General features: G+C 40.1%; 1 protein-coding gene across 1 annotated transcript; it reads left to right on the forward strand.

Moving 5' to 3' along the window:
* The first annotated feature begins 6,463 nt into the window (after window positions 1-6,463).
* On the forward strand, window positions 6,464-9,553 carry LOC114688239 (PRAME family member 12-like). The gene is made up of 3 exons (XM_028862862.1): window positions 6,464-6,750; window positions 7,529-8,116; window positions 8,962-9,553. The coding sequence occupies exons 1-3, from the start codon at window positions 6,464-6,466 to the stop codon at window positions 9,551-9,553; spliced, it is 1,467 nt and encodes a 488-aa protein (XP_028718695.1).
* Window positions 9,554-12,021: the final 2,468 nt, after the last annotated feature.

Consider the following 12,021-nt stretch of genomic DNA (forward strand, 5'->3'; position numbering starts at 1 on the left):
ACTTCAGGCTTTGTCTGACTCACCAGCATCCTGTCAGACACAAAAGCAGCCAGGGTGCCAAGTCAAGAGTGATGGACGGCTCCAGAGCAGCAGGACAGCCTTACCCACCATCCCGGAATGCCTGTCTACCTTGGAAGGCCCTCTTCCTTACCCCTCCAAGAGCCAAATGATGCCCACCATGTCATCTGGAATCAGTTTTTCTGGGAGAAACGACACATCTGTTCCTATTCACTTGTTTTTTTATAATAAGCAAAAAGTCTAGAATGTTAGGATTCTGTACACGCACAGCTCGGGGTACTGTGTCTTAGGTCCTACATCATCAGCAGACACTGGCAACTATGTACCCACCACGTGGTCACACAATTCCCACATTAAAAATATAGGCATGGACCCACACTCTCTCTGTGTGTCCTCTCTGTGTGTTCTCTCTCTGCTCTGGCCATCTTTCTTTCTGTCCAGGCCTGACTCTCCTCCCTCCTGTTCCCTCTTTCTTTCTAATAAAGCTCTTTAGAACTCTGGCAGTTGTGGCTTTGTCCTGTGACTTTTCCATCAGTAACCAGAACTGCAAACAGTGCAGTTTATCTAAACCATCACTGAGTCCTTGAATGTTGCATCCCCAGCACTCTATAAAGAGGGCAAGGCAGCTTAAAGGTCTCAGAATTCAGGATGTGGAGGTAGAACCTTCACTTTTTTCATGACCCTTAGATACATATGGAGTTCTAAGCAAGCCTGGGCTACACAAGTTTTGCTCCTTCACTATAGCCAAACCAAACAAATAAAGAAATTAGCAACAAAGAAACAAATATTAAATTGAAAAGAGAAACTGCCTGGGCCAGTGAGATGATGTGATATCTATTCCTACTGGTCAGTTTGATTATGTCTGGAATGAATTTATAACCTAGATATGGAAGGCACACTTGTGATCTGGATCTTGAGGGAAAAAGACAACATGCCTTTGATCTGATCATGAAGCTGGATGACACATAGCTAAAATCTAGATCTTGACCCTGGCTGACACAAAACTTTAATCTAGACCTTCAGGTTGGTTGGCACACCTTTAATCTAGGCCACACCTTCTCTTGGAATACTACATAGGGACAATGGAAGAAGGAAGGTGGTTCTTTGCCTGCCTGTCCTCAGCTCCATTATCTCATCCACTGCTTCTTCCTGATCCCAGCAGACCAGTGAGACACCCAGCCATCTGGGACTTAACAGCTCCTAGATTCTTGAACTTCCCTTCAGAACTATCAACTGTTGGACTGTTGCCTGTAAGTCATTACAATATATATTTCTAAACAGAGCCTCAGATTGACAAACTTACCTAAAAGCCATTAGGTAGCCCAGAATGGCCTTGAATGTTTGATCTTCTGCATGCAACACCTTCTCTCTCTGGTAACCTGGAAAAGTGGTAGATGCCCAAGATTCACTCACTAACACAATGAAATGCAATATTAACTAACAGTCACCTTCAGGTTTCTGAGTGACACAGCAGAGTGTTTTTCCTTTTTCTGATATTAGAAAGAATACTAAGGCCAGGCAGTGGTGCATCACACCTCTTATCCTAGCACTTGGGAGCCAGGAAGATCTCTGTAAGATTGAGGTCAGCCTGGTTTAGAGATTGAGTTCAGGTCAGGCTACAAACCTACACAGAGAAACCTTGTCTTGAAAAAAAAAAGACACACACACACACACACACACACACACACACACAAAGAACCATAAAGTGATCTTTGGTAAATTCAAAATTATGAGTAGTCTGAGTTCAAGTTGACAATTCGGGTTTGTTGATGGGAGGCTGTAGAGGCAATTATTCAGAAGGATGAATAGGAAAGTGCAAAGTGTAGGTCTAAGATTAAGAGGGAGTTAAAAGCCAGCCTGAGGAATTTACATGAAAGCTTGTGAACCAATGGAAGAAAAGTATAATAAGATGTTATGTCTGCATGGTGCAGTTGGCCTGAAATGTGAATATCCTGGAAAATAGAACTCACTTTCTCAGAAAGGAGTGAGGGATGGGATGGGAGATAGAACAAATGAATGCATATAGTGATATACATATGCAGAGGAGAATTTGGATTATCGATCAGCAAGAGGTCTTGATGAGCATGCTAAAAGTGTTAAAGGGCAGAAAATGCTCTGCCACTATGTGGGGGACAGGGAGGGAAATAAGCTGTATGTTTCATCTAGTAGTTTTCATTAACCTGATGTTCCTACTTATGTAGAAGAACCAGTGTACAGGGTACAGTAGGAAAAATAAAGCTGACTTATTTTTGTTTGCTTTTTCTGTGGAACAGTCCTAGACATCCTGGAAATCAATGTCTAGACCAGACTGGCCTTGAACTCACAGAAATCCTCTTTCCTTTGCCTCCTGAGTGCTGGGAGTAAAGGTGTGCACCATCACTGCAGTCAATAGAACTAACTTCTTAAATTAACACAACCCTCTTCTAGTACCTTGACTAATCTCTTGAACATAGAGGGCCCCTTCTCCAAGGCAAGATCTGTGCTGATAACTTGTTTGTACTCTAACAAATAAATTTGCCTGAAGATCAGAGGACACAGTCAGCCACTAGATTAACATAGGGGCCAGGCAGTGGTGGCTCACACCCTTAATCCTAGCACTGGGTGGAAGAGGTCTGTCTGGATCTCTGTGAGTTCAAGGATACCCTAGACTCTATGAGATTAACCCAGTCTAAAACAGAAATGGAGCCAGGCTGTGATGGCTCACACCTTTAATCCCAGTATTTGGGAGTCACACACCTTTAATTCCAGCAATTGTGAGAAATTTGAGACAGGAAGTGATATGGCTGGGTGGAGAAAGACATAAAAGGCTGGGGAGACAGGAACTCAGTCATTTGAGCTGAGGACTCAGAGGCATTGAGTCTGAGGATTCCTGGAGACAGACTCTTCCCAAATCAGCTGAGGAGTTGGTGAGGTAAGAAATGGCTGTTGTTTTTTTTCTTTGATCTTTCAGCATTTACCCTGATAGCTAGCTCTGGGTTTTCATTAAGACCCAGATTCTATAAGATTATTTTACTTTTTATTTTTTTAAGATTCTATATTTTATACATTTATATTTTACTTTTAGTAAGATTAGGATTCATGCTACACAAAATCCCTGTTCTCTGAAGCCCACAAATGGAAGGACTCTCCTTGCCTCCACTGGTTGCTCTTGGACTGCCATGCCAGCTCCCCCTACTTCAAGCATCCTGCATTATTAAGGGACCTGGTCCTAGGAATTCCCTCTCAGGCTACATCTCTTTATAGAAAAATCTATCTTATTTAAAACACAGGCTTAAATCCCCAGGACTACAAAGAAAGAAAGAATATGGAGTGACTGCAGAGCTGCTTAAAACCCAAATCAATCTTTTAAAATTGTTTTGTTTATTGACATTCCTTCTCTTTAATGTACACACCGGCTCATGTGCCCAGGCTGGCAAAATACTTGTTAATTTGCTAAGGGTGATCCTGAACACCTGACCTGCCTGCCTTCACTAGAAACATCCAGACTTCTCTGGGACTTGTTATGAATTCTAGGTCGTTTTGTAACTCATTGTAAAAACCAGGAGTCAGCTTTACAAATAATGGTGCTACAAATCCTGGCTTTTCTTATGTTGTCTTTTGCAAATTGCAACATGGAAAAATGACTGGCTTTGCTAATCAGAAAGGGATCTCTAGTGAAGCAGAGGGAATTACAAGAAATATAACAGACTTCAAGCATACCTTTTGATCTTTCAGCAAAGGGATCAGTGAGAAGTAATCACTGGTGAATGATCCAATAACTTGGGTATAATATCCCGATTATCCTGTCTTGTGAATAGATCTGTAGTTATAGGGGGAGTGTCAAAGCAGTTGCCATAACCAGTTCAGTTGACAGCCTATAAAACATGTTGTGTGTCCGGTCTGGCTCCATGTCCCTCTGCTGACTAGCTCCTTTTGGCTCCTGGCCAAGCTAATCCCACAGCCTGGTCCTTATTACTCCCATATGTGCAATTACCAATAATGTCTTTTTGCATTACAAAGCCCCAGATCTCTTGAATTTGCATCAAATCTGTTACTGTCCATCGGTGGTGGAACACTGAGGGTTCATTTGCAGCTCAGGTTTCTGTCCCTTCCACAGCACAGGTATAGAATGTAATAAAACAATGCTCAAGAACCTTTTGCAAAAAGAAAGTTCTGTCTTCCCAAATGGGCTTGGCTGTATTCCAGTGTTGCTTGAAATTAGCTAGATAAAGTGATTGATTCAAAGCAGGCTGCTGATCCTCCATCCTTCTCTTAGCCTGAAATTCACTACATACATACACTAAAGCAATAGACACAAAATAAAAAACACACATATATGAACATATCAACACAAGTACCAATATTGAGTCAATCAATGCATAATCTCTTCAGTTTCTCATTTATTTTATAGTTTTGATTTCACAAAAGGTGCTTTGATTCAATCAAACTACACTATGAAAAATAAACATAAAAAAGATTAAGAAAATAGAGATTCCAATCCTGTGGAATCATGTTCTTGTAAGGTGAGGCTACATAGAGAGAGTATCAGGTAAACACTATAAAAAGGTGGATAAAATGATGAGAGGAGCCCTCAGAGTCCTGGAGTCTGGTGTCACTCACTGCCTGGACCTGCTAGAAACAGGAGCTCTGTCACAATTTTCCTCCATCAGGAGGCCACTTGCTTTCTTGGAAGGCCTTATCAGCAATTCAACTACACATCAAGATTCTATATTTAGCCGGGCGGTGGTGGCACACACCTTTAATCCCAGCACTGTCGAAGCAGAGGCAGGCAAATCTCTGTGAGTTAGTTCCAGGTAAGCCTGGTCTCCAAAGCAAGTTCCAGGAAAAGTGCAAAGCTACACAGAGAAACCCTGTCTCTAAAAGCAAAACAACACAAAAGATAATATATTTAAAAAAGAAAAACAAAGAAGTTGAGGGTTGTTTTATTTTTAGGATTGGATTTTGTTTTCTTAGTTATCGTTGTGGTGTGTTTTGGTATTAATGGAAATGCCTGTTAGACTGGAATTTACATGATAGTCTTTTCATTCCTTTGCATTTGGGAGGCAGAGTCTCAGGTTGAAAATGTGAGCCTTGAATTCCAGTTTCTTCTTGGTTTGCATAGCTTCCAAGGGTAATTTTGGAGTTCAAGTTAAGATATGTCTTAAAGTTTAATTCTCTGTAGTGCCTTACATAATGTTTTAGAGTAAGGTTTGTAGTTGTTTGAATTAAAAGTTCTTCTTCTTTTTTTTTTTTTTCTCGAGACAGGGTTTCCCTGTGTAGCTTTGCGCCTTTTCCTGGAACTAACTGGTAACCCAGGCTGGCCTCGAACTCACAGAGATCCGCCTGGCTCTGCCTCCAGAGTGCTGGGATTACAGGCGTGTGCCACCACCGCCCGGCTAAGAGTTCTTCTTAATAGTAGATTACATATTGTCCTTTGAACTACTAACCATTTTACAAACTCAAGATTCAAATCTTAGCTGACTGGGGAACTGAGACTTCAGCAATGTGGTTGTTTAGCCATGACTATTTCATATATCATTTGCTGAAAGAAAAATTGAAAATAAAGTTAAAATAAAAGGGTTCCAGGTAGCAGACAGTAGCAATACCTTGTGAGTAGAGTTAAGGTCCTGAGTATGGAAGATGCCAGATCCATGCTAGACATGGCTGCATGGAGAGACAAAATTGAAAAGATGACTTTGGAATGCTTGTCATTTTGAGAATAATTGTGCATTGGGATAAAATCACACAACCAAGTTTCTACATCAAGGTATTTTATATTAAATTGTATTTGAGGTCCTTTAAACTGGATTGGCCTGAAATACACTACATTACTGAAATCAATAAAAGGTACAGCCTTTGTTGTTTTTACACAGGGTCTGTTGAATAGTCTAACAACCTGCAGAGGCTTCTAACCTGAGGGATATAGAATGAATATAGAAGAATCAAAAAGAGGGAAGGAATGAAGAGAAAAGAACATAAAAGGATATAGGAGGTCAATATATGAGTCACTTGTGAGATCTCCTCAGTCCTAACATGTACACTGAACTCATGGGATGGAGAACTTGTGTGGGTTCTAAAAGTGACCTTGATATTCATTCATAAGGAATTTGAAAGGGGATCATTCTCAATTTGCCACCAGAGCCATGTCTGATTGCTTGCCTCTGAATAAACTTTCAAAAGGTAAAGAGATTCAGAGGATCAGAGCTTGATACCTGGTGGGACAATGGTTAATTTGTACTTGTGGCAGTTCTTCTGTGATGATTCATATGCTGAAGGGGATGAGGATTTGAGGTTACCAGATGTTATAAGTAGTTACACTGAGTTCTTCACTGCTGCCAAAACAGAAACTATGGCCCTGGGGAGGGGGTTCCTGTGATGGGTGAGACATATAAATCCCTAAGACATAGTGTAAATAAATGACTCCTGAATGTTTTACCAGCTCCTTCCCATCTGAAGAGCCATCAGAATGAGCCTTGAGGCCCCATCCACACTCCAGGAACTTGCAATGAAGAGTCTGCTGAGGCATGAGGCCTTGGCCATCTCAGTTCTGCAGAAGCTGCCGAAGGCTTTCTTCCCATCCCTGTTCAAGGAGGCCTTCAAGAGCAGACATATGAAGATACTGACAGCAATGGTGGCAGAATGGCCCTTCTCCTGCCTCCCTGTCGGAGCACTGATGCAGGACCCTGATGTGGTGATATTACAAGCTGTGCTGGATGGTGTAGACATGCTGTTGAAACAAAATGTTCACCTCAGGTAAGGCCAACGGAAAATAGGAGTCACCAAGTCACTGGTAAGAGAATTTGGGAGTCAAATACTTGAGGACAGTGGCCACCTTCAGTCATCTGATTTTCTCAGCTTTCAAGTCTATAGAGCCTCTATTTTATGAACTAATAATGTGCTGTGGATATCGCTGTGTATAAATAAAATGCTGATTGGCCAGTAGCCAGGCAGGAAGTATAGGCGGGACAAGCAGAGAAGATAATTCTGGGAAGTGGAAGGCTGTGGCAGAGAGACACTGCCAGTTGCCACCATGACAAGCAAGATATAAGGTATAGTTAAGCCACGAGCCATGTGGCAACATATTGACTTATGGAAATAGGTTAATTTAAGATAGAAGAACTAGATAAGAAGAAGCCTGCCATGGCCATACAGTTTGTAGGTAATACAAGTCTCTGTGTGTTTACTCAGTTGGGTCTGAGCAGCTGTGGGATTGGTGGGTGAGAGAGATTTGTCCTGACCTGGGCCAGGAGGACGAGAAAAACTGTAACAACAATAATGGAATCTTCTTTCAGAAGTGTAGTGCATCTCATTGTATATGTAATCATAGGATTAGTCTTCTCTGTCCTCTCTCCCAGGTAATAAAAAAAGAATCCAACAGTAACTTAAAGGAGATGCAGGACAAGTATTCAGATGTAGCTCATGCAGGGGCCCTTGCCTGAGAGGTGTTGCTGACATTAGAGAAATGGAATGACAGCTGACTCTATTGTACTTCTGATCTTTCATTGTCACACTGCAACTTTTTCTCTCACAGAAGGTCGAAGCTTCGAATCCTGGACCTGAGAAAAATGTGCCGTGTCTTCTGGAATGTATGGCCTGGCATAGAATGTGGAGAGAGCTCAACAGGGATATTGAGTGAGGAGGAAAAAGAGAATGACCTACCTAGATATGACCTGAGGCAGCGTTTGAAGGTGGTCACTGATTTTTTTTTAAAAGTTGCCTTAGATAAAGAGCAAGCATACTTGCTGCAGTGGGCCCAGCAGCAACAAGATGCTGTGCAACTGTGCTGTCCAAAGTTGATAATCTGTGATGCTCCTGAGCACGTTTTCAGGATGGTTTTGAGTACTTTCAAGCCACACTACATTGAGGAATTGCATTTATCCATACACTGGACTCCAAGAGAGCTGAATTGTTTTGCACATTACTTTGTCCAGATGAGAAATTTGCACAAACTCCATCTAGCACGCATTTCAGTTCACACCAACAATGCTATATATACCTTTGAAGATACAGAGAAGCATATTACAAGGTTCCTTGCTCAAATCTCCAAACTCAAATATCTCCAGGAGCTCATCATCAATGATTCCTACTTTTCCAGTGAGCACATGAAGCATTTGTTCAGGTAAGGAAGGAGAGAGAGCTGTTTTGGCTACCACAGTAAACTTTCCTCCAGTACATTAGAGATTAGTGAGCACCTGAGTTCAGTCAGTCACTGTGACTTTTACAGCTATTGGTTTATCACAATATCTGAGAAAGGTCTGGATACCATCTTAAGTGGGTCATAATGGCCATCTCTGATTCTCTGGCAAGTTGGGAATGAGAAGCTGCATCGCTCAGTTCTGAGCCTAGCAATTGTGATGGTGATAGACTTTAGAAGGCAATGTGGTGACTCTAGTGAGGAGACACCAACAGGCTGTGCATTTGGCTTTCAGCTCCATATAAGGACACACTGACCTTTCTTTGTAGAACCCTGTGCTGGCTAACTGTACATCAAATTGACACAGGCTAAGGGCACGTGAGAGATAGATCCACAAAATCAGAAAATGTCTCAAGATACTTAGTGGTCTATAGGCAAGCCTGTATAGCATTTTTATTATTATTGATTGATACATGAGGCCCTAACTATTGTGAGTGGGCCATTCTTAGGCTGGTTATCTTTTATTGTCCATAATGTAGGCTCAATAAGACATAGAGAACAAGCCAATAAGCAGCATATCTGCATGGCCTCTCTGAATATTTTCTGCTTCCAGGTTGTTGCCCTGTTTGAATTCCTGCTCTGTGTTCCTTCAGTGATGGATTATAGATTTCTAATCACAAGGCCAATAAACCCTTTACTACCCCAATTGCTTTGGGGCAGGGTGTTTTATACAATAGTAAACTAAATAAGACATTGGCTTTGTAGTAGTGTCAAAACTAAAATATCCTCCCATGACCATGAGACAGAACTAAACTCTTTTTCTTTCCTAGATGCCTGAAGACCCCCTTGGAGTCTCTGTCCATCAAACTGCACAAGTTCCCATCTTCAGACTTGAAGCACCTGTCTCAGTGTCAGGGGCTTTTTCAGCTAAAACACCTGAACCTCTTCAGTGCTTCATTATTCAACTTATGTCCCACAGCTCTGCAATTTCTCCTCAAGAGTGTAGCAGACACTCTGCAGACTCTGCAGATAAGCAACTGCTCTATCAGAGACTCTGAACATGGTACCCTCCTGCCTGCCCTGAGCCAGTGCCTACAGCTAACCAGTGTATATTTCTATGACACTGCCATTTCCATATCAGCCCTGAAGGACCTTCTGCAAAGCCTGGCCAATCTAAGCAAGTTAACTAAGGAGCATTACCCTGCCCCACTGGAGTGCTATGATGACCAGGGTCATGTCTTAGTCAACAAATTTGAAAATGTGTGTCTTGATCTTCTGAATACAATCAGAGTCAAAAGACAGCCCAAAGTTATCAACTTTGCCACAAAAGTTTGTGGCAAATGTTCCCAGCGCTGTGTCTTTAATGGGAAGACCACACTTTGTCATTGTCATAAACAGGAATTGGTTAAACCAAGAAACTGAGAAATGAAAATCTGAGAGAGAGAATTTTAAGTAAGGTGTTCAAGAACCTGTGATTTCAGACACTGTTGGATACATCAAGAAAAAATATTATTCATTGGAAACAATTATATTGCATGACTTGAAGAATAATAGGACCATGGGAACAGGTGTCTTGTAGAAACATTAAAAGAGATCTGCATCCCTATTTATGATAATCTAGTAATGTTTCACCAAACCACTTATAAAAACATGTTTTGAATACATAAATTCTCTTTCTGATTGATTCCCGTCCTTATATGATCCCACCTCCTTTATTCATTCCTCTTTTGGGTTACAAATGAAGATGACTATCACTGCTCTTGTGGGGACCTTGAAAGCCTTGAATTGAAATGCAACAGTCACTCCTTTTGTAAGGTTTTAGACCCATTTCAGAGAGAACAGGGAAGGAATGGAGATGGAAAAAACAAAGATGAAGATGGGGATGAGACAGAAAGAAATTAGAACTATGAGAGAAGGGACAGAGAAGAACTAAGTATGAGTACAGAATTGAAGCTATGTAGATAGAACTTTATCTCAGAGGAATAAAATGAATGCATTGAAGAACCTGATGCACTTAGTTTCATTCCCTAGGTTTATTCTTGCTGTTGTTAGCATCTCTTCTGGACTCCTGAGAAGAAGGCTATTAGAGGCTGGACCTCCAGAATAACTTTCTATAGTTCAGAGATATAAAATGAGAAAGATGCTTTTTATGTGGGTCAGATCTGCTCCAGGTATCATATACTTTGATCTTTATTCCTATATCAAATCTCAGGATGACACCTGAAGAATGACACCCAAAGTTTTCCTCATGCCTCCCCATGAACATTGCACGACATACACACATATATGCCTTTATTGGTGCACACATGCAAGAAAGAAAGAAAAATTACAGATTAAGAATAGTGAGAAGTGAAAATGTCTAGGAGTTCACTAATATGACTGATTTTTGTTGCTAAAGGACAAGTTCAATTTTTGAAAATAGGTGGGCTGATTGAAGTCTTAGATAGGGAATAAGATTCAGAAGAACCACTTAAGAGCAACTGCTTAGCACTCATTTTTTATTACATTTATTTATTTGTCAGGGATCATTTTCAAGTGTGTCTGGGGATCTGATTCAGATGGCCTTGCCTGTCTATCCTTAATGCATTAAGAATATGCATCTTTGCCTGCCATCCTGAGACTTAATGCAGTCAAGCATAACTTTCATTCAGTTCTACAATATACAACCATGTATATTGCTTCTGAGTTTTATTATTTGTGTACTCACGTACAGGTGTCCTGGTGATCATGTGTACATACAAATATCCTTAATGTTATGAGAATCAAGCTGTTCTACAAAAATTTATAACGTAATTTTACTCTTACTATACACTCTTATCACATAGTTATATAGGTGATTGTGTAGATACTTAAACATGTTTTGGACAATGAATTCAATTCATGTGTTTTAAATAAAAGCAGCAATATTTTTTTTCTGGTGTGCAGTAACACTAAATGTACCTGATTTGTTTCTCACTTTGCTTGTAAAATCTAAGATCTCTTCTTGGATATTGTATATTTTAATGTTTGGTCATTACATACTTAGAGCAATTTCAGTACATGTGCATATAAAAATATCAATTTTAATTTTTACCTTAAAGGCTCTTGAGCTATTATTTTACAGGTAAATTTTTTACTGCTCTATATTTTTTATGATAAAATATAAGGAAACTAGAAAAAGTTGTAAGATTTTTATTTAATAAGACAGCTTAGAAAATTGCTTACATGTAATGATAATGCAGTGCTATTTATATATAATTATATACCTTTATACTTATATTTATACATTTATAGCAACATATATACTCAGATCATCATTGTGGAACTATACTCCTAGAACTAATAACAATACAATTCTGGGTTTTATTCTGCCTGAAGGTGTATAGGGTACTTTGCTGGCATGATAATTTGATACATAATAAAATAGCTACATAAACATGTTTCATCAGTCCAGTTGCTTAGAATATCTTTTTCCAACACTTTACCAGGAGGTAATATTTATTTTTGATGTTGATGTGTGTTTCTTGTATAAAGCAGAAGGCTAGATCCTATTGTATGTCTATTCTGTTAGTCTGAATCTTATTTTTTTATATTTTATTTTATTTTTATGTGCATTTGTGTTTTTGAAATGTGTGTTGGGGTTGCCTGAATCTGGAGTTTCAGACAGGTTTGAGCTGCCATGTAGGTGCTGGGAACTGAACTCAGGTCCTATGGAAGAAGAGTCTGCACTCTTAACCCCTGAGCCACTCTCCAGCTTGTGTCTTCATCTTCTTATTGGGAAATTAATGCAATTTGCATTGTCAGATATCAATGACCAATGGTTGTTGATTCTTGTTATATTGTTCTTGTTATTGTTCCTGTGTGTGTGTGTGTGTGTGTGTTGTGTGTGTGTGTGTGTGTGTGTGAGAGAG

This window comes from Peromyscus leucopus, unplaced genomic scaffold, assembly GCF_004664715.2.
Source record: "Peromyscus leucopus breed LL Stock unplaced genomic scaffold, UCI_PerLeu_2.1 scaffold_1343, whole genome shotgun sequence".
Classification (NCBI taxonomy): domain Eukaryota; kingdom Metazoa; phylum Chordata; class Mammalia; order Rodentia; family Cricetidae; genus Peromyscus; species Peromyscus leucopus.